The sequence below is a fragment of the Barbus barbus genome (genome assembly GCF_936440315.1).
Source record: "Barbus barbus genome assembly, chromosome: 2".
Taxonomy (NCBI): domain Eukaryota; kingdom Metazoa; phylum Chordata; class Actinopteri; order Cypriniformes; family Cyprinidae; genus Barbus; species Barbus barbus.
Genome location: NC_136730.1, coordinates 31,246,921 through 31,271,215, shown reverse-complemented (window position 1 = coordinate 31,271,215; position 24,295 = coordinate 31,246,921). Strand labels below are relative to the sequence as shown.

Below are 24,295 nucleotides of genomic sequence, written 5' to 3'. Positions count from 1 at the left end.
ATGCTGGACATAAAAAGACATTAATCTGCTCTTTTTCATTCACAGACGTATAATGAAAACACATGATACTGAAGCATGTTACAGGAACTTTTTTTATTGCAATAGCTCTATTGAAAAAAAGAAAAACAAACAATAAGCAATGCTCAAATGATTTGCCTGCCATCACTCACTTTTTCCCACCAGAGGAAAAAGGAAATGCCAATCAACTCCAGAAAAAAAAAAGAAAAAAGCAAAGCATCAGTATGTACACAACCATAAAAAGTTTTTCCTTTTTATATTTCCTCTCAGACTTCATCTGAAGAACTGACCTCCACACCTGAACTTTGCTGTATGTCAAGCTCAGACAAAAACAATAGCGAACAGAAAAGTGTACCAAAACATACTGAGGTGTGACAAAAACTGGCAAGAGGATGCACAAACTTCCCATCTTTGAGATTCTGAAAGGATTCCAAATAAAAGAATTGCCTTTCAAAAAACATTCCAAAAGAAAAACAATCTGAGCTATTAAAAACAAGGGTAAGAAAAACATATTAATGCTGTACCACTTTACATCTGTACTCTATGCAATCACTTGAATCAAGTTCAATTCAATGAAAATCATGGCAAAAAGCAGTCAGCTCGATCATATACATTAGCAAAAGGCTGATATCAAATACATGTATGTGGAGTTCAACAATTTGGCTGATTTAAAGCTTTTATGTATGACAGAATTTGTAATTTGTAATTCTTAGAGGTCAGTCTCACAGCTACAAATACTATGTTAATATTAGCCAAAAAAATATTCTGTACCTTTCTTTTATATCACATTGAGGCAATCTGGGTCTTAGATACAGTTTTAGGTAAAACCTTTTCACAAAACCACAGCTGGGCTGTAATGGCCAATCTGTGCTAGTTAAGACTTGCTTTGGTAATTCCATGAGGAATGGATCCTTTTACCAGACAACAAAGTTCACTTTCGTACCATTGACAGCACAACAATGAAGACCGTACCATACAGTATTTTTGCATTTTTTTCCTGTCACAACGTTTCACATTTGATTTTGTCTGTTAATACAATGCACAGTAAAAGGGAAATATAAAAACTAAATAAAAATGAAGGCTGTTTATGTAACCAAGACAAATGAACCTGAAGCTACCGAGTTGTGTGCATATTACTCCTTTGGAAAAAAAAAAAAAAACTACTACAGAACAAATGCAGAACAGAGTTATGGACCATGGACCTCCACTTCCTGAAAAAACAGCCTGATTGAAGCAGGACATACCGCAATACTGATAGACGTTAGTCATGGAACAAAAGAGCAGCTGATTGGTAATACTAAAATATTAAATAGAATGAATTATAAATAAAATATTAATTAAATGTTGTGACTTATGTTGTCGATTGAAGGATACCTTGCCAACAGCATGCATAATGATTTATACAGACAGAACTGGGCTTTTGTAACTTCGTATTGTGCTGTTTGTTCCCACTAAGTTGCAGAAGGGCTCCACTTTATTTATTGTGGGTACCAAAACGTAACCGGAGAACTCATTTAGATTTATTTAGATGATATAAATCACCAACACTGTGCTAATCCTAGTGGCATTTTAGCAACTGCAGCAGATTTCATCTGGGGAGTCCCAGAATAGGCCCTTCCTCTTTTCCTTCCACCCTCGCTCACTCTCTGCAGCTCTCTTGGCAAAGCGAAGGAGATGCTGGTCAAAAATTAGTAAGGGAAAAGATACGAAAAGCCTATGTTTGGGCTGCGCCACATGCAGAGAAGGCACCGCGAGAAACACCTGGGGCCCTGCACGGGGTAAAGCAGACTGAAACACCATGACTAGCCTGACACACACAGATACTGTAGAACAGTGTTGATAGTACAAAGGAGGAGGTTTCTACGGTCCAAAATTGAATTCTTGTTTGATGTGTGTGGAACATTAAGTGAGGACCTAACAGAGACAGACATTTGTAAAAAAGACACTACTGCTGTACAGGTCACATACCATCTGCAGTCTGCACCGTACCAATATATGCTCCTCTCTGTTAAGCAAACGGTAAACAAACACTAAAATCTGTAATTGCACCTGAAATCTTTCTGGCAAATAAATACAATTTGTACATACGTGTGATGCTTGTAAACAGCATGCACCCGCCCAAACCAGACTTTTGGATTATGGTGTCTTCAGAAGATGAACTTCCCTTTTTATGCAGCGAATAAAGTCACAATAAAGCACTGAACTCATACAAGACAGAACGCATGGATCCGCTCTGGAGACAGCACATGAACAAATAAAAACAACCATAGAAGTCCATTAAAACAAAACTCAGGATCCTTTTGTTGTGCCACAGGGTTGTGTGCTAGGGCTCTCATGTTTTCCAGCATCGCTGCAGGAGCTTCATGGGACAGTCCTTAGTCTGTGATGAGAAAAAAGAGAGAGGCAAGATTAACCTACGAACCAATTGAAGGTAAGATACCATCATTCCCTTTCAATTCGTCTTACCACTCAGTGTTTAACGATGGTGCCATGTATAGAAGGTATAAATGTTAGCTCACCCAAAAATGAAAATTGTGAAAATCACTTCATGTCATTCCATTCAAACCCATAAGACATTTGCTCATTTTGGGAACACAATTAAAGATATTAATGAAACCTGAGAGATTTGACTGAAAGTCCTTTTCAGCAAAAGAGGTTTATTCTTGCAAAATAAAGTAGTGTTTTGAGTTTCCATTTACCATATTTGATGTGCTCTATGTTTGTACACTAATGAAAGTTTATATGTGAATATTAGCCTATATGGATTTCTTTCACAAAGTTCTGGTATAATGGACTTTGTGTTTTTTAAACAAAATTCTATTTAAAAGGAATTTGGCAAGATCATCCTGACTATCATGATATATGACCATCTTGACTTTCCTCGACCAGTCTTTCCTTGTCCTACCTGTCCTGTCTAAGGATAACATCACGTGCCCTTCACCTGCATTGACCCTCTCTATGCCCTTAAAGCTCTGCCGGGCAGTGGGGTTGTACGGTGGCCAGTTTTGACCCTGGTGCACAGAAGCAGTGCCTTTGATAAAAGGCTTTGTCTGACCTAACAATGGTGGTGGGGGCACAATGCCGCCGCTTTCAGAGCTCTCCGCACAGCGGTGTCTGGAGCGGCAGGAATGCTGCTAGTTCATCGTTCAACTGAAGGGCAGGTCTGATGGGGTACCAAAGGTCCCAGAGTTCCTCCCGGCCTTGGTGCCACATCATTACCCCACAGCAACAACCACACCCTCACTTTACCAGGAGAGATGCCATTAACAACCCCATGTACTAAAGTCAGCATGGGCATCATCTTCAAGTTTGGCTCAAGACAGAAAAAAGTTGCAATCACTCCTCCTGCTCACACACAAAGCAATCCAAAAATCAAGGTAACCAGTTTAAGAAGTTTAACAACGTCCAGTTTAGGTTGGCCTGATGTAACATATTAACCACCTTCACAGAATCCAATATCTGATCCCAGCCAAGTTGCTTTTACTTGCCTTGCCAACATTTGCACTAGCCTGGCCACGAAAGAATGCTAAATGTTAAAAATATCAGTGTATTCTAATATTTGCTAATGTATACCGTTTATAAGACTTTTAATGTTTTGAAACAAGTCTGATACCCATCAAGGTTATATTTATGAAAATACAGTAGAAACAGTAAAAATGTGAATTATTACAATTTAAAATAACAGTTTTATATTTTAGTATCTCTTAAAAAATAAAATATGCATTTTAATATATGTAATTTATTCCTGCGATGCAAAGCTGAATTTTCAGCATCATTACTTTTCACTGTCACGTGATCCTTCAGAAATCATTCTGATTGGGTGCTTATTTCTCTATCATTAAAGTATAAAATAGTGCTGCTTTTTTTTGGTAAAACGTGATGCTTTTTTTTTCAGGATTCTTTTATGAACATCTCAATGTATTATATTATTAGTAGTAGTAGTATTAAATGTTAAGTCCTTACAAAATGATCAGTTTGTGGCTTTCAAAACATTCTAACTGGTACTTTCAAGACTAATACCAGTGTTAGAAAGCTAGATAGACTTCGAGTGAGAAAAGTAGTACTCAAAGATAAAACAAAAAAAATCTCTCCAAACTAAGACAAAACAGGAAACCGACAAGTAGTTAGCCCCACACCTGTGCACATACACGCAAACAAAGATGACCATTTTTAGTATGAGCACAATCAGTTTGAGTCGGTGATGTGTTATATATTAACCACCTTCATGGAATCATAGAGATCTGATCCAGCAATCCTCTGCCCTAAAAAGCGAACGGCAGCACAAGACCATCTGCGTCACTGCATGGACACCAAACTCCATGTGCGTCACCACATACTCCGCTCACACATCGTAAGCATGTCATAGTGCCATGCCACAGCAGGCCACTGCTATAAGTGGGACAATGACCAAACAACTGCTGCCTCCCTTTCATTCCCGGCCTATTTTAGGAGCTGTTCTGCCAGCCTACGACAGTCGGATTGCCCCTGACCCCACGGGAGTCTCTTCTTTCCCTAGTAGATGAACTTATGGAGGATAGCACCAGCTCGTACAGACGTCATTGGTCCAGTAGAATGGTGTTGGCACAGGGGGCTGATTCGTGTCATTAAGATCACCTTTGGTGCAGCAGGGTGCTCAGTTTCATCATGTCGAAAGAAGAATCCACAAAGACGACAATTTGCTCATCAGGCGAGGTCCAGGGATGCTAAATAAGGTCACATAAGGCTACTTATGTGCATGTTTTGGACGAAACAGAGTGCTTAGCAGACGTTTCAAAAGTCTGCACTCAAGGCTGATTTGGAGAAATTTAAAAAGGCATCTAGAATAAGAGTCCCAACTACTTCTGTATTGTCTCCTTACTATCTTTTACTGCTGTATTTATTTGTTTCTCTTTCTCCTCATCTTTCTAACATACCCTCTCTTTCGCCATATGATCCAGGTGGAGCATCTCATCATTACCAAGCAATACTACACAAAGATTAAAAGGTATACAACAAGACAATGTTAAAGTACAAGAGATGTATACTATTTGAATAAAATCATTTCTGCAGTAATTGTGGGTAGTTGTAATTGTGTTCATGTGAGTCAGGACCACTACTGGGTGTAGTCTTCACCAAATCACCACTGTCTCTCAGGACAAAACAAACAGTAAATCTATTAGAAATTGAAACCGATCACTAAGGTGGGTTGGGGGTTGGTCAACAGTTTTTAAAATAAATATATTGCATGTTTAAAAAGATTCCCTTCATGTGACAAGGCAGAACAAAGTGTAGAAAATGATTGAAATCTAAATAATTAGAAATATCTTTGAAGTAAAATGAAGACTCATTCAGCAAGGACGCATTAAATTGACAGTAAAGACGTTCAGATTTTTACTCAAAAAAAAAAAATCAAATATAAATATATATATATATATATATAAGAAAAGAAAGTTGTTTTAGAAATGCAAATAATATACAGCAAAATAACACCAAGTTTAAATTGTATTGTAAGTGAGTGGTTTATTTCATCTTTACATTCATCCTCGACCCAGTCTTTCCTTGTCCTACCTGTCCTGTCTAACGATAACATCACGTGCCCTTCACCTGCATTGACCCTCTCTATGCCCTTAAAGCTCTGCCGGGCAGTGGGGGTGTACGGTGGCCTGCTTTGACCCTGGTGCACAGAAGCAGTGCCTTTGATAAAAGGCTTTGTCTGACCTAACAATGGTGGTGGGGGCACAATGCCGCCGCTTTCAGAGCTCTCCGCACAGTGGTGTCTGGAGCGACAGGAATGCTGCTAGTTCATTGTTCAACTGAAGGGCAGGTCTGATGGGGTACCAAAGGTCCCAGAGTTCCTCCTGGCTTGTGTCATCATTACCCCACAGCAACAACCACACCCTTAAAAAATTTCCCACCCTCTCAAAAGATCAAGGTGAACATTTCAAGTCCGAGCAAGTCCAGTTTGGGTTGATCAGGTGTTATATATTAACAGCTGTCCTGGAATCAAAGAGATCTGAGCCAGCCGTCTCCAGCCTGTCCTAAAAAGCAAATGGCATCAGCATCCCTGCGCAGGTGCGAAACTCCGTAACACCACTCACACATTATAAGCATGTCATAGTGCGATGCCACCAGACTGGTACCATAGGAGGAACAACAACCAAACCACTGCTCCCTTTAGCCTATTTTTGGAGCTGTTCTGCTAGCCTATGAGATTGTGGGATTGCCCCTGACCCCCTGGGAGTCTCTTCTTTCACTAGTAGATGAACCTAAGTAACAGCAGATGTCAATCGTCCAGTAAGACTGCATTGGCACAGAGAGCGGATTCATGCGGTCAAGACACTGAAGAACTTCCACTTGATAACAGGTGACCCACAAACACCAATCATGGCAATCTTGGATGTGCCAAATACACACACACACACACACTACATCACCTTCTGTGGAAAGGAAAGTTCTAAACAAAAACTGCTAACCTGTTGCAGGGCGCCGTTTCACCATGACGTATGCCCACATAATTCATGATACGAGAGGACAATAGGTAGGACTTAAGCTTGTCTAAGCCACCTATGCGGGGAAACACAGTCATAAAATATGAGACAAGCAGATAAATTAACTAAGCTGCAAGGATGGTTTTATCTTTGCCTTGAGTAACTCTTCATGTAATGTGCTAACTTATTACTGTATTAAATGTACAATATCATTTAAAAGTTTAGGGGTCTGTAATATTTTTAAAACATTTTTATTTCATATGCTCACCGAGCCTGCATTAATTTGATCAAAAATACAGTAAAAACAGCAATATTGAGAAATATTCATTTGAAGTGTTTTCTATTTTAATATATTTTAAAATGTAATTTACTCCTATGATGCAAAGCTGAATGTTCAGCAGCCATTACTCCAGTCTTCCGTATTATTATTCATGAATCCCTATTAAGTTACCAAATAAGATTTAAGTTCAGCTTGTCTTTTGCTATACTGATGCTGGATGGAGCCATGCACTGACTAAAGCTGAATCTATGTGAAACGAGTGAGTGAGTGAGTGAGTGAGTGAGTGAGTGATATGGAGGACCAAGAGTGCCACTTAAAAATAAAATGAAGAATTTTGATTTAATCATTCAAACATAAAAATGTATATAAATCACTTATAAATGGACAAATTAATAGGCATAAAGATATTTATTTAATTAAAGTTTTTAAATCGAGTTTAATAAAACAATAAAACAACTTTTAAAAGTCACTTTTTAAATGTATAAATAAATAGACAAATTTAAAACTGTTTAATTCATGTTTTAAAACATAGATTCATAAAACAATAAAAAGTGCATTAATAAATCTTTTTAAATGCACATTTTAAAACGATTTTTAAAAATGCATTTGCCATGCTTTTCTCTCTCTATTTGCCAATTGGTTTTCTTTGTCCTTTTGCCAAATGCTTTTCTTTATCGGTTTGTCAATCGAGTTAAAAAATGCCATTGGACAGTACACACGTGAGCAACCAATCAACTTTCGCCTCGATTTGAAGAGCCAACCCCTCTCTCGCTTATAAATGTAGCATGCACTGTCTTTGGACAGTGAGAAAAGCTATACGTCATTGCAGCGGGAGTAAGAAGAGCGATTCAAGCGACGTAAAATGTCAGGGGAATCTGAACGCGTTTGGAGAGAGATTGTGGATGATTTGTTAGTTTTAGCTGATTTCTGTGATAGAAAGTCTCCTCTCAGTTATCAGGGGCTGGCGCAAAATGTGGCATTGGCATCTCGCAGCGGCGCTTCCGGATGCATCTCCAGCAGCACAGACTTTCTTCGCTGGCCAATTACATAATTCGATGTAATACTTTTTTATTTTAAAAACTACATTTCAACAAAATAACATTATATACCACAGGACTGTCATTTGCATTATTATTTAATGTGTAAACAATGCTTTGTACTTAACGTGCTTTCCGAAGAAAAAATTAAATAAATAAATCTTCCTCTTGACATGAGCAAATGCTTGGCCCGAGTTCAAGCTGAAGGGCACAGATTGTAAGATACTACTGACTATTTAAATTAACCAGTGTATCTATATGTTTGTTTGGTTATATGTTTGGTCCTGTCAAGCAGTTTGTTTCCTTTCGTTCTGTTAATTTGTTAATTAAAGTCAAATAGGCTATATGTCACGTATTCATTCCTTATAGCCTATATAGACTATGATTTAATGAAAACAGATTTAGCATGTGATTTACTCATTTCGTCAACACTGAAAAATAACTGTGATATTGACACTTATTGCTGAAGATATGTTTGTGGATGTGGGTTTGGGTGTACTGGTTTAACTGTGAGGATATAGTCACTTGTATAGTGAAAGATCATGATAACCCACTAGTGAGGACACAAACGAGAGAGGGGTTGGCTCTTCAAATCGAGGCGAAAGTTGATTGGTTGCTCACGTGTGTACTGTCCAATGGCATTTTTTAACTGGATTGACAAACAGATAAAGAAAAGCATTTGGCAAAAGGACAAAGAAAACCAATTGGCAAATAAAGAGAGAAAAGCGTTTGTCAAATGCATTTTTAAAAATCTTTTTAAAATGTACATTTAAAAAGATTTATTAATGCACTTTTTATTGTTTTATGAATCTACGTTTTAAAACATGAATTAAATAAACATCTTTAAATATGTCTATTAATTTGTCCATTTAAAAGGGATTTATTTTTATACATTTTTATGTTTGAATTATTAATTCAATAAATTGATTCTTCATTTTATTTTTAAGTGGCACTCTTGGTCCTCCGTAGAGAAAGAGACAGGACAGATAATAACAGGGTTTTATGATGTGGTTGCTAGGCAGGCACTGATTCGCCTTTGATGTAAACAGAACACAGGATATTACTATACAATAAACACTGGTCGAGTAACTCACAAATACAATAATTAAACAGGAAAAATCGGTGTGACTGTGTGCCCGCATACGTGCATAAGACTCTCACGCTCAGCACTACATGTTCTGGACCGAAACATTCCTGTCATCTCTCAACCCTAATTTGGGTCCATAGGTTTTTAAAAAGCTCATGTGATAGCTTCCATAGTACTCGACAGAACACCTCAACATGTGCTAAACGCCATCACACGCTCATGCGCTGCAATCCACCGCTGCGCCTTATGCCTCCTAATTTGCCTGAACACATAAAAATCATTGGCAAATTGTTTGAAAGGTCAACATGCGAGGCTTAGATGTGTTTATGCATGCGTGTAGTTAAAGGAAATTGTCATGATCTACTAATCACGGTGCACACAAACATGGGGTGAAGGTCTCTCTAGGGAGGGGAAACTTGTTTGCTTGTGTATAGGGTCAAAGTTTCAGTCTCTCTCAACGTAGATCAGTAACCCAGTATACCAGTAAACTAGTGGGGGTTGAACTCTAAAGGCTGATACAGACAGACTACAATCACTGACAAACACTAATGGCCCACAGCAATACATCACCTCAAAATGTAATCACAAAGATAAATTAGCATCTTATGTAATCATCCGATCATGGTCAGGTGAACCCAAAACCAGCCTAATTATACAGGACCTCAAGACCGAACAAGTGTCTAGATATTCACATGACTCGCTAATACAATTTACAATGTATTTAAATCAAATGAAAAAGAGTCTATATCATTCAAATGTTTGGGGTTGGTAAAAAATTTAGTTTTTGAAAGAAGTCTCTAATGCTCACCAAGGCTGCATTTATTTGTCCAAAATACAACACAAACATTATTATTGTGAAATATTATTACAGTAAGTTTATTCTATATTAACATTCTTTGAAATGTCATTTATTCCTGTGATGCAAAGCTGAATTTTCAGCAGCCAATACTTCAATCTTCAGTGTCACATGAAATCATTCTCATATACAGATTTGGTGCTTAAGTAACATTTCATATCTTCTAAATTAAAACCAGCTGTGCCGTTTAATATTTTTGTGGAAGCCCAGATACATTCTTCAGGAGTCTTTGATAGGGATGCACCAATCCGATACTCGGTATCGGCTCTGATATGGTCATTTTCTGTTGGATCAGGTATCGGTCAGTCAAGACCGATCCAAATCCGATATTGTGCGTATAGTATTCTGTTATTGTTAAGCCCCACGAAAAGGCGCAAAAACATTATAAAAGCACCATAAAAAGTTTCCGTGCACTATATTCCAAGTGTTCTGAAGCCGTTACAATGTTTAATGTGAAGTAGAAATGAATATTTAAGTCAAGTTCACGTAAACTCTTCTCTCCCCTGCGGCTGTCTGTCATCCTCCATTTGGCATTCAAACTGCGTGTTGTGTTCGGTTACGACGGTCAAGACGATGAAACTCTCTTCAAGAGCGCAGTAACTGAAATTTAAAACTGTTAAAAGAAAAGGCTCAAACTATCGCACAGATTTAATACACTACGCATCAATATATTTATACAGACTGCCTCATTCTGATTCTCTCGTGTGCTTTGTAAAGCAATGAAAGAGACATGAGTGTGTGTTGAACAATTTTTACACAGGAAAAGGATCCCGTTACCTGCGGTCCTCATTTCCTGCAATAAGAGCAATAGTTCAGCACATACCATGGTCGTAAATAAGGTGTGCTCTCAAAATAACGCTGTATATATAGGCATGTGATGTACAGAAGAGCATGATGCCTCTTGAGCAGGACTTTAGCTCAGCACAGCTCATCTGAAACAGAACTCCGATCTCCCTACATAAAGCTAAACTTAATGCTTAACTCTAATAGACATCCTCATTAATTTTGTCCTAATTAAAACTTTGTAACCAATGAAACGTATAGAGCTTTTGAATAAAATTGTGTTCACTCTGATGAGAAAAACTTGTCATAGTGGATAAAATAAAAGATAAAACAAAGCTTTGAGTTCACGCGACCAGTAGAACATTATTCTCTAGATAAGAGGATTCCTGGTATCTTCACTTACATGGACAATTTCGCTCATAGGATAAAATAATCAGGGCCACCTGTTAATAGCACATTTTGATAATGATACAACAATAATAAAATACTGAATGTACCTGTAATTAAGTTCTACAGCCAAGCATATGTTTTTTTTTTATATTATGAAGTATAAAAATCTACCACTAAATCTAAATGCAATGTCATTCAAATGTGATTCATTCAGCTCACTGCAGCAATACATGTCTTTCTAGTAAAGACTAAAATATAACCGCTAAAGTAAGTGTTGTATAGGGCTGGGTATCGTTCAAAAAAACGATACCTTGAGTTCGATACCGGTTCCTGAACGATACTTTTTTCGATACTAATTTTATGAAAACAGTTTTAACAAGATTACATTCTCAAAAAACTTTGGTTTTATTTTTTTCAGCCCGTTGACATGTATACAGACTCAAAGCCTCATCTCCTGAGCCACTGCACAAAGGAACAAAATATATCCAACAATAAATTAGTGCAAATAATTTTAATAAAGCTCAAATAGTTTTCAGTTTACACTAGTGCATGCTTGTTTTAAAACGCATAGCTCAGAATCATCATTTCTATTCATTTATTCTAGGTTGTTAAAGACTTCAAGAGATTTTTAATCTTTATCCACTTTCATAAGTGGATGTTTTATTTTCTTTCACAATACGTTTTATTGTTATTAAATTCTATGTTGTAGTATGTCAAATTTATTCTTAAAACAGCCTTATGAAATGTTTTCTTTTTCCTCAGAAATTCTGTGTTCTGTATCTGGTTTTCAAATGAAGGCATAAAACATTAATTTCATTTTTCTTTTAAATTATTGAAAATAAAACTTTATTTTGGCAAACAAAATTTTACTATTAAAATTAAAACATGGAAATGTTGTGTGATCATTAATTAAAAAAATAAGAGTTTTAATCATTTTAATAGTAGCAGTATGTACTGTCTGCTGAACAATATTCATTTATTTCTGCCACAGTGTCTTCCAAGTTAAACCGAACTTTTATTTTGACGGATTTCCGGGAATACCTTTACAGTTTTGTGTGTATATGATATTATTTCCTTTATTTTACCAGGATAGTCCCATTGAAATATAAAATCTCTTCTTCCAGGGAGTCCTGGCCAAAATGGCAGCACAAAAAGTTTCACACAAAACAGTTTACATATACATTAAAACTCGTACACACACAAAAAAAAAAAACATTTCTTAATTAAAACATTTACACGTTTCATTATGATATGACGCTAGTTTTACTCAAATCAAATGGTAAAATCCTCATGAAGTGACTCTCAGAGCAGTTCTAGAGCTGTTTTTCATGTGTTTATGTCCTCATTTAGTGAGACGGCAGACGCTGAAATGTCACGTGAGCTTCAGTCTGTGTCATGTAGTGTTGTCACGATACAGGAATTTCTAACTTCGATACGATACCTTGAAAAATATCGATATTCGATACCATTTTCGATACCACGGAGAAAAAAACTGCCACAATATTAAGGGGGTAATTTTTTTAAATTTAAAGATAAATGTAACAAGTCGAGAACACGCGGTATATTTTACATGAACAAAAAAATGTCTTGAGGTACTGCATTTGTTGATTTATTTATTAATCTTTTATTAATCTTAGTTAAATGTTAATTGAAACTAACGTTTACTAATACATGCACTAATTAAAATCCAAAGTTCTATTTGTTGATATTCTCATTTGCTTCATAACCAAAATATTTCCAGATATAGGGTCCTATGAAATCCGTTTTATTTTTCCCCAAATTCCGTTTAATTTTTTTCTACATTCAATTTTTTCCATTTAAATTTTTCTGGATTCCGTTTTTTTCTGTTTGAATTTTTCTGGACTTTTTTTTTTTTTTCAATGGTCAAATTAAATGCTAATCTAAAAGCATGTCTAATTCATTAAAATCATGAAAATTATACAATTTAACATTTAATTGATTAAAAGTGTAACAAAAATGACACGTTTAGGGCCGTATGAAATGTTTTATTTTTTTCTCACCTTATGTTTTATTGTTACCAAATTCTGTGTTTTAGCATGTCTATTATTTGAATGCATACAAACAATTTTTATTTATTCTTACAGTAGCCTTATGAAATGTGTTTTCCCCCTCAGAAATTCTGTGTTGTGTATTTAAATTTTACTGGATCTCAGATGAAGGCATAAAACAATTTTAATTAATTTATATTTGAATTAATGAAAATTAAACATTTACATTTTTGGCAAATGAAGGGGATTTACTATTAAAATTAAAATATTTTGTGATTATTTCTTTTGAAAAAATTAACAGTAGTAGTAAGTAGTAGTATTATGTACATTCTACTAAATAATAGTAATATAGCCTATTTCTGGCACACGGTCTTTAATAGGCCAAGTTAAACCGAACTTTTATTTTGACGGGTTGCCGTGAATACTTCTAAAGTTCTGTGTGTGTATGATATGACGCTAGTTTTACTCAAATTAAATGTTAAAATGCTCGTAAAGTGCCTTTCAGATCAGTTCTGGAGATATTGTTGATGTATTTATGTCCTCATTGAGACGGCAGACGCTGAAATCACCGCGAGCGCCACATTAGTAAACACAACCGCACGTGCAGCACATTCACACAGAGACGCGCAGAACATGCAGGATTCATATTTAAATCGACTTTTGCAGCTTAATATTTACAGATACTAGTCCATATCGCGATTTGATTTAAGTGTAATGACCTACTTTTGATTAATTCATCCAAACTTTGACAAATTCCGTGACATTCCGCGTTAAACTGTAAATTCCGTGTTTATGACTGGATTCCGTGGCGTTCTCTGCATCGCGGAGATCATAGATCCTACAGATAGCGCTCCTGCTGTGTTCTTTAACAACCAGAGCAGTCATCTTTCTATTCACTTCACTTTTGCTATTTAACCAGAGCGAAGGAGACGAGTGCGGTCACATGTGGTGCTTATCCACGCGCCTTTGGAGAGAAGTGAAAGTGACAGCTCGGCTAGTATCTGTGTATCGATACTTCGGGAAATTAATATTGGTACCGTTCAGATATTTCAGTATCGATATTAGCGAAATATCGATTTTTTGACAACACTAGTGTCAAGTAAGCGAAACTGCACGATATAGAGAGCAGACTGCTCCGTACGCTTTCGAATTGCTCTCGCGGATGTCAAACACTGATCAATCAGCACCGCATCGCTTCTAGTCAAACACACCTAGTGCTGCAGCATTATTGGCTCACTGACGGTGATGAGATTAACCCCTTAGGTATAGAAATTTGGTACCGAACGACAAGACGTTTTTCGATACTCTGTGGTATCGAGGCAATTCGGTCGGTGCCTAAAAAGTATCGAACTCGATACCCAGCCCTAGTGTTGTAACTATTACTTATTAATCAGACATGAATATTAGGAAATGGGGCAGATATTAATGCAGTGGAAGCCAGCAGCAAACAAACACCAACAACAAAGTATTATGAGATTTCCATGTTTTTAGAAAAAGAATCATGGCATTATTATATCATATAAATAACATCCACAACATAATAGAATTCTAAAATTCCATGATATTAACATCTAATAGCCTCACTGTAACATGGAACATCACAGAACATTTTTGTACAGAAAGGTGTGGACAAAGGCTTCACAATAAAACAGCCTAGTATCAGACAAAACTACATTAGGTATGCAGTGGAGACCAAAATAACCATTTCAAACATTTCTCTGCTCATTTGGACGATTTGTGACAATTCAGTACAGAACAAACTGTCCTGTTCTACGCTACCTTGGCTGTTTACCTCGTGATGTGTGATAGCGCCTTTCAGAGCTCACTCTGGGACTGTGTGTTGTGATTAAAATGCATTCCTGGGTAGTTATGCACTCGCTAATTTACATTCCAACACCTCAAAGAGAGCACATACCCCATATTCAGACAGGCCAGTGTACCAACGTAGCCAAAACGTTGCCTTATTAACATCCCGGTGTCACACACAGTTGACCTGCCCACAACGTCAGAATAAAATATATTTAGACTAAACTTTGCTTGAGGTTCTATAAGCAATTTTAGCCATACTGCTAACTTGCACCATTTTACTTGCACTAACTTCAACCAAATGTCTTGCTTCCAAAACCTCTCCTGCAATGACGTCTCAGTAAACCTTAATTTGCAAAATGTTTCTTATTGGCAAAAAAGCACATACCACTCACTTGACACTCCTTTTGCTGTTTGCCCAGTAAAGAGCTGTCACAGTATACAGGTACGATTTCCTATTTCAGAGATAATTGTCAGGTGGTTTGGACATTTTTAACAAACCACTTTATTATAAACCACCAGTTATAACAACGGAGGCTAAGGTATTTGATTTGGTCAGAGGCTGACTGAACAGGACGTAGCTGCTTGTGCTGTTGATGGTTGAGTATTCATCAACATTAGTTGAGTGCCCTTACTTTATGAAAGAGATTCAGAAACTGGGTAAGAGAGACTAAAAGAGAGAGAGAGAGTCTAGAGTACTGAAGTACCATGGCCAGGGCTCTACAAAATAAGCACTTCACTCACATTTGCAAGTAAAAGTTCCCATGTGAATTATTTGGGTGAATTGGTGCAAATGAAGAACTCTGCATATTCCTCTCACAAACTGAAATGGGAAGTGGTACTGTGGCAGTGTTTTTAAACAGATTCAGTTTCAACTTTAAAGCTTCTTAACCTCAGCTTAGAGTACTCTACACAGTACAGTACATTCAGGACTTTTCCAATGAAGAGGCAAAGCAGGCAATGCCTCCTAAAAAAATTGAATGAGAAAGTAAAAATTACAAGATTTAAAAACTTTAACATTATCAAAAAATAACCTTAAAGTATACAAATCACAGCAGTTAAAGCTACAGTGGGAGGCAAGAGAGACTAGATGCAGGGAGGTTTGACAGTCCCCTTAATGCATCTCATGGGTTTGGCAGGAGTAATTAAGAATGAATGGGGAAAAGTCACATGAGAGGAGGCAATGACTTTTGCATTTTTATTGGCCTATTTGATTGTTTAAGCAATAAAATCTGTAACTTATTTTCGTGCGTGTTCCGAATCCACAGAGTGATCTGACTGAATAGCTAAACAATGGTGTTAATGGGAAGGCTAAATGAACACAACTCACCCACTGAGATTTCACTGCATGGTCATGACACTGTCAAATCAAACTTTAAATGACTTGAATATATGATCTGTACATTTTTAGTTGGCAATCTGCTTAGTCAAATTAAAAGTACATTGCAAAATTTTAAAATGCTTATAAACCATTAACTTTTGCCCTTATTTTGATTTATCGTTACTGTAAAAATACAAAATTGTATTGTTTTTTTTTTTTAATAGTGCAAGTAATGTTTATTTTTGTCAAATGTGTCACCATTAAGTGTAACTGGAACATGAATTTACATTCAACTTCACAGCCCGACAGGACCTCGCCCCTATTTTGATATCTCTGCCCCACACGTATGTACAAAACCGTGGCCACAACGATCGCGGAAAGAAGCAAAGATGGCACACAAGCATAGTCAAATAAAAGCCAACATGGATAAGTTGTGTGAAACAAAGCAAAATCAATGTTTCTCATCGATCAAGAAGAAACAACACAACCTCGGCATTCGATTCGAGCCCTTCCCGCTCCTCGAGTTCTGCTCCAATATTTACGCAAGTCCTATCTCTTGCCTGGTCGTAACCCTTCTTTTTAATGTTTTGTTCCTCTGATATTTTCCTCTTTTTTTTAATCTTCCATATCTCTCTATCTACAGTATAATCGACCTACTAATATCTGTCTTGTGCACTCAAATGTAACGCTCTCTTCTCTCCATCAAAACAAGACACGCCACTTACTGCTGATTGGCTGCAAGTGTGTTTTGGGACATGGTCCGACACTGTAGTCAAAAGCAGACACTGTTTTCAAAAATTGCTTCGTGCACCTTTAAGGACTTTGCCTCATTTCAGAATACCACTGCATGCCAATGAGTTGGTACTGAATGATTACCACATTCACATACTTCTGTACTGAAGGTCTTTCAAAGAATAACATGGCACTACTATTGTACAATTAAGTTAAGAAAAGAAAATGCTGAGACTATTAGACCACATCAAAGAAACCAGTGGATGAGCCAAGCTTGAGACAAGAAACTGTACAACATGTTTGGATCCAACACCTGGTACCAATAGAACAAACTGAGCTCTGCAGACCATTGTAGTCCTAAAGCATTCCACACAAAAAAAAATATGAGAGACTAATTCAACCTACATGCTACTAAAGTTTATAAATATTTGCAAGAATTTTCTGTATTATAAGCATAATACACTATTATAAATATAATACAGATAACTGTTTTTCTCATTTTCAAAAATCATATTTTTATTGTATTAGTTAGCTGTATTTTTTAGTTATTTTTTAACCTAATCAGAATAACCCAACCGCAGTTTGATTGAGATTAACTGGAATGCACATTGAATAAACATGATTTTTGAGTGAGTGAGTGAGTGAGTGAGTGAGTGAGTGAGTGAGTGAGTGAGTGAGTGAGTGAGAGAGTGAGTGAAAATCAAACCGTACAACAAGTTGGCAGGCAAATCCAGCCGATATCACACCAAGTGTTATTAGTCATTATACTAAAACCCAATAGTTCAGTGACCATCCAGACCAACATTTTGCATAGACAGGTTAAAAAGTTTGGAATCATGTAGCTGATGTTACTAGTCTTGTGCAAACCTGCACTGCCAGGCATGTACAGACAGAGTAAGTGTGCAGGCCACACAGAGATGATGCAATCCATACATGAATCTGAGGTTCGCTTTTGAGATTATTTGCTGACTGCCACTCTAAAGACATGTAGAGCATGTACACTACTGTGTAAAAGTCTGTAGCCACTAGTATTTTCACCAACAACAAATGGTTTTAAGTCAGTTATTTCTATTTGTTGCTGTAGTGTGTCAGTAGGAAATATCAGTTTACATTTTCAAACATTCATTTTGCCATTAATTGTAATAATCCAGTGAGATATTGTATGCACAAGGAGAGAGACAGCCAGTGCTCTACACAGAGATCTGATCTCACCATCATCCAGTCTGGAATGACATGAAGAAACAGAAAAAAACTAATCCAGAAGAAATGTGACAACATCTCCATACTGCAAAACTACCTGAAAAACTATGCCCACTGATAAATAAAATCTATTTATGACATTATTTTTGAAAGCATCCTCACTGTAAAGCATTTTTACACAAGTGTTTAAAACTTTTCACAGTACTGTAGTTTTGCAGGTAGGTTTCTTGAAGCATCTCGGAGACGTTGCCACAGTTGTTCTGGATTTAGTCTGCCTCAGTTTGTTTCTTCATGTGATTCCAGACAGACTGGATGATGATGATGATGATGAGATCTCTGTGTGGAGCTATGGAGCTGTGTGGCAAAATGAGTGTTTGGAAATATAAACTGATATTTCCTACTGACACACTACAGCAAAAGATAGTACAGTAGTGTATATAAAAATAGTAATAATAAATAAAAATAAATTGCAAGTAAAATATATGGTTCACTATGTAAATAAAACATCTGCAGGCTGAACTCCCTGTATAACATTTAACGGTTTTGTCTGAGCATTAGTCAACACTGACATTGATATCAAACACACACCTGTTTGGCATTTGTGCGATGACAGTAATGGCACAGAAATTACCCTGCCTGCAGCTTTAATAAACTAGTGAAGACTACTGGAATAGTAGCTCACACGCAGCGCCCCCCAAAAGCATGGCAGTGTATTTCGGATCCTTTAGCCAATGACATATCATGCAAAAAAATTTACAGCTAAACCCTGCAGTCTATATCTGTAGCTAGTTGGCGGCAATGGTGCCTGAAAATAAGCTTTCCTGTGTATCATCACCTGGTTCATACATCTACAACAGTTCTGTTTGCCAAAGGAAAAGAAGGGTATGAGAGAAAGAGAGGGTGAGAGAGATGCTAGAGTTATCACATGCTTTAAACCAACCTTTTTTCTTTCTCTCTCTCTCTCACACATCCATCTCTGCTTCAAATATGATAAACAAATTAGTCATCTAGGGCTTGCTGAGAACACTGACTCACTAACACTTCATTCTCTCACTCCCCCTACAGCAACACACACTCAGCCGAGCACACAGCAACTCCTAAACAAAGTGGATATAAAGGAGTTAGAGAATGCAACAGGAAGGAGATGACAAGAGGAGAGGGTCCATTACAATAAAGATGCGTTTTGTACACACTTAAAGGGATAGTTCACCCAAAACTGTAAAATTCTGTCATCGTTTACTCATGTCGTGTCATTCCAAACCTCTAAGAATTACTTTCTTCTAGCTATATAAAACAAGATTTTTGGAAAATTGAAACTTTTTTTGCCAATACAATTAAAGTCAATGGTGTGCAAACAGTGTTGGACTTTTATTGCATAGACATAAATAAATAAATAAAAACATTGCGACATTTCATTTTATTGTAACTATATTTTGTTACACAGAAGAAAGTCAGTCATACAGGTTTGGAATGACAAGTGAGTAAATGAATAAAGCAGCTAATCATTTTAACTAGTCTGAACTATTATTTAGAAGATTAAAATGATTCTTCCAGTTTTTAAATACTTGAAACTAAGACCAAGGCTGACATACTCAAGTGTCTTTTATATCAACATATTAAACAAAGACACATTAAACAAACATTTAAAACAAAGACACACTACCTCCCAGAAAGGAAAGTCTGTTTAGGAAAAAATAACATGATTTTAAGAGAAACGATCAAGAAAAGCAATCAGATTTAAGATTGCTCACCTTTAGACGCCGATGTAAGCCCCTCAGATTTCATTAAATCTATGCTGGCATAGGAACCTTTCTCTGAGGGAGGAGCGCTGGAGAATGGCAAGGGAAGCGCATCATGACTGTTCCCAGGCCGGAGATCATCTCTCAGGTCTAGGGCGATGTAGTTTAGGCCATTCTGGTGTTCCACAGGTAGAGTCCTTGCAGACCTCACAGAGGGGGAATTGTCTGTATCTGAGCAGTTTCCATGTGTTGCCACACATGTCACGCCGTCAGTCCAAACACAGTCAAAGTTCTGACCCTTGCTGCGGCCCACCTGCTGAGCCCCACTGTTGTCAGGAACGGTACCATTAGCGTCCGGGCCACTTTGACCTGATGCTCCTGATGATGTGACAAAGGTCTCCGAGCTGTGTCTCCGCCTGCCCTGGGGGTCAGCACGGACAACCTTAGGCTCAGTCGGGGGGCTGAAGGGAAAAAAGTGTTGCTCCAGAACACACAGGTGCTCAAGCATGGCTGTAGGGCTCTTGGACTCCTCCTCGGGATCAAAAGACATTTCCGTGTAGTCGTCAGGCTTACCCACCGTGATCCCACTGCAGTGGGAGGATGAGGAGGGCCGGATATATGAAGGAGGATTCCAGGGGGCCACCAGAGAGGGCCGTGGGGACCGACTCTTTGGTGGAAGACCATCCATATCGACAGTCATGCAATCCCGTGGCAGCGGAGACTTACGCTGCTCTCGGTTAATGCTACGGGTTGAGGGGGAGCCTTCAGCAGACAACGAACAGGCAGAATATGCGGGCCGATCCCCAAATTCAATATTAATGTATTCTCCTGGGCTGGAAGGACGCACTGGCACTTCTACTGCTCGCAGAGAGCCGTGCAAACTCCGCCTTCCCAGGGGCAGGCGGTTCGGCCGAATGGCACGGCGGTCTGTGAAGCCATTATGTTGAGAGGACTCAGGAGGTGGGCACCTGCTACTATGATCTGGGGTGGCTGAACTGTAGACTGGTTTTGCTGGGGAACTCATTGGGACGTAATCGTCATGCTCAGCCTGGTCTCTGGATGGAGCTTTGTATGAGCGAGGGAGGGAGAAATATGGACTGTAAGACTTGGGGACACCAGGAGTGGTCAAGGCATAATAATTCTCAGCAGAAACCTTTTGAGCATTAGCTGTGGTGCTGCTCTGAGACATATCCATGTATTCTGCATTCTCATGGCGGTCTGAGGCTCTTCGTCCCTCTGCTCGTCTGCTAATGTCAGGGCTGGATGGGACGGGAGAGTCAGTAGCCCCACTTCTACCTGGGAGCATCATCATATAGCCTCGAGAGTCCATGTGCTGGGGAACATGTAAAGCAGCACTTGGGACTTGTGGAGAGGCAGAGAGGAGGATATTTGGTTGCATAGGCATGTAGTCTGCATCACTAGTGGAGGGCAGGACACCTGCCATCATGGGCATGTACCCATCATCCTTAGGCGCGTCTGCAGGCCGTAGGCTAGGGGGCCGGTCCTGGCTGTGTTCAGAACTGGAACTGTAGTCAGAGCAGAGGGAGGAGGAGGTAGAGACAGTCTGGACACTGCCACCCCAAGAGCTACTCTCAGCCACAGCCTCGTCCAGCGAGAAGGTGGTCTGGGTCATCTTCTGATAAACAGCAACTCCAGCAGCACTAGCGGCCCCAACCTGCCTGGAGAAGGAGGGAGTCCGCCTCCTTAAAGACCCCTGTCGTGAATCTTCATCCGCACTCTCATCTTTGATGGCCTCAGCTGCACTCGTTCCAAAGACGTCGCGATTCCAGCCCATAGCCATGTAGTCATTGAGGCAGTGCTCCTCACGGATCGGAGGTGTGTTTCCCAGGGAGTCAGGGGTGTTGCTGCGTACTCTGAAGTACCGGAAGTCTCCGGGGCTGGAGCCGTACTCATCAGATGAGTTAAAACCTCCATCGCTCGGGGATCCACAAATGGACGCGCTGGAGGGGCGAGTGATGGTGTCAGACACAGAGCCATGGCCGCTGCTGCTAGACATGCTGATCGGACTGGTGGTAGAAGGAAAGTGTGACACTGGCAGCGAGGCAGAACGGGCATGATAAGTGGATCCTGGCGGGGCACGAATATAGCGGGCCCCTGCCCCACTGCTACTTTCCTGTCGGCTCAGGTTAGCGCGGGCTGTGTTGAGATGAATAAGGCTACCTGTCACAGAACGAAAGGGGCGGTTCATTGTGCTTTCTCCCTCGCTGGAGGTGCGGAATCGGTAGCCACTTGCTCCACTGCTCTTCCTGCTGGGTGGGGTGCCCACCACTGATTCGGTCCGAGACCGCCGCTGGAGCCCTGTCTGACTGGGTGGGAGGTTGCCCAAGTGTCGCCGCGTGGTGATGAAACCCATCGGGTTGGTGCCAGAAGACTGGCTTTTACTTCTGGGCCTGAACTCGGCAAACGCCTTCAGTGCCTTCATGGTCTCTAGAATGGTCTCATGCATGTTCTGAGCCACCACAGAATCATCCACCTGCATCCAAACCTCCCCAGGTCCTATAGACGAAGACCGGCCGACCTCAATGAAGAAGAAGCTCTCTGAATGGCCGCAGCGTCTGATGTTCATAAGCTGCAAGTTCACGCAAGGTGTCTCAGAGTTCAGCTTCACCAGATGAATGCTCTTGGCAGACAGACAGAGCCTATACACGCCGGTTAGATTCTTCGTCTGGCCCAAGCCCTTCGGTTTAACATTTACCTGCCACACTTCCTTAAAGTCAGTCCCAGGGGTCACAGTACCGTATCCATCATCAATCTCATCCGCGTCCAGGTGGCCTTTCTTGCCCTCACTCATGAGCTCACTGAGCGCCTGGTACCACTCCTCCTGCTCCTGCTCATTCTCAGCGACGATCGCAAAGTATTCATCCTTAGTATACAGAGCAATGAGATGCTTATTCTTAGAATCCGCCCTTTTATTCACAGTGAAACACTGGTAGAGATAGATCACTCTTTTGGGGGGAGAGGCGCCAGCTGAGGCGGCGGCAGCAGCGGCGTTTGAGCGCAGAGTGTTTCGAAATTTCTTCTCACTGTCATAGTACTCCAGTCTGCTCGGCCCCAGATGACTCGACGCCCGCAAGACGAAAAACCTCTTATGGCCGTGTTTCTGCTTCCTCAGATAGCCACACTTCCTAATGTCGTCTAACACGGTGTTCACAGCAGGGGAAGCTGAGGTAGTAGTGTGTGTGTTACTCGCTGCAGAGTCCTCAAGCGCCCGGTTAAGAGAGGACGCGGATGCTTTCCTCGCCGGCGATTCCAGGTGCTGTCGCTGCTGTGGATGTTGTTCACTCGGTTGATGAAACGCCGCGCAGCCGACATCAAGTACGGAAGGGGGTTCCCCGACAGAAGTGTCGCCGTTCGCCGTTGCAGCTGCAGGTTTAGTCCCGATAGCCCGCTGTTGCGTTTCCAGCATCAACATAGCGGCTTTGCCTTCTTGGTAGTTCTCGAAATTTGCCATCAGATAGGAGATTTAAGGTCACTTTACCTCAGGCTTATAGACTGAGACCCCATGTTTGTTTGGGGGGAACCGTGTCTCAGGCGGCGCACTTAAGTCTTTTCAGTGTTGAGCTTCTGTCGGCCGCCACATGAAAAGCAGGTATCCCAGCCAATGCTCCTCGAACTCAATGCCAGCAACTGCAACATGACCACATTTACCAGATCTATTATCGGTAGATCCTCCTAGCGGGCTACCAATCTGCTGCTCGCGCCCTGTGTACACTACGGAGCGCAGCACAAACAACACTTGACTCATGCGTCATTCGCCTGGGGGAGGGAGGAGGCTTCCGATTGAGCGAGACGTGTGAGTGAAAGCTGCTTTGACCAATCACGACGACAATTTTGGACTACGTCAATGTCACTGACCAATGGTTTCGCACGGAGTTTCATTGAACTGGCAAGGTGACGTCTGATGATTGATAGGCTCTTGTCCAATAAAATTCTGTAAGTAGTTTGCGTCATAGAAAATCGAGCGTTCATTGGCTGTAGCGTTTGACTGAAGAGTCATCCGTCCAATCACAGACGTTTTTAAGGTTCCCTGTGTTGTAGTTTGTGCCTTTTGGGATGCGAATCGCTTGCAAGTGTTGTTTACAGAAAGCGATTGTGCTTAATTACATTTGTTACATGTTGGCCAAACAAGTGAATGCGTCCTTTTCCCCCCCGCATTGATCCCATTATTATTGCAGTTTGCCGGTGATTGATACTGTTATTTGAACAAAAGTTGTCCGGATTTGTAATGTACTATCTTGTTACTGTAGCAAAGTACTGGCAACTGAGTTGGTGTTTTTTTAAGTGTGTTGAGAGCATTCTTGTACATGTTTATTGCTTATATCTTGCATATCAAAAATCAGAAACAGAGAGATTAATAACAAAAGTCCCATAAATTAATATTACTCCCTAATCATGAAGATTTTTATTAGAATGAATTTTCCTTTTATTAAAGAAAAAAAAAAAAAACTTTATTAACTGAAAAATGAAATAAAATGTTACTAATAATATATTTCTGCCTCATCATTTGACCAAAATCCACATTGGATTGCAGGCACAATTTATTACAAAC

General features: G+C 39.5%; 1 protein-coding gene across 1 annotated transcript; it reads right to left on the bottom strand.

The window, feature by feature from the left end:
• Positions 1-74: 74 nt before the first annotated feature.
• Positions 75-23,435, bottom strand: LOC306887177 (insulin receptor substrate 2-B-like). The gene is made up of 2 exons (XM_079444738.1): positions 19,738-23,435; positions 75-2,398 (listed from the first exon to the last, which is right to left on the bottom strand). Exons 1-2 carry the CDS (start codon positions 23,195-23,197, stop codon positions 2,394-2,396), a joined length of 3,465 nt encoding a protein of 1,154 aa, XP_079300864.1. The 5' UTR covers positions 23,198-23,435; the 3' UTR covers positions 75-2,393.
• Positions 23,436-24,295: the final 860 nt, after the last annotated feature.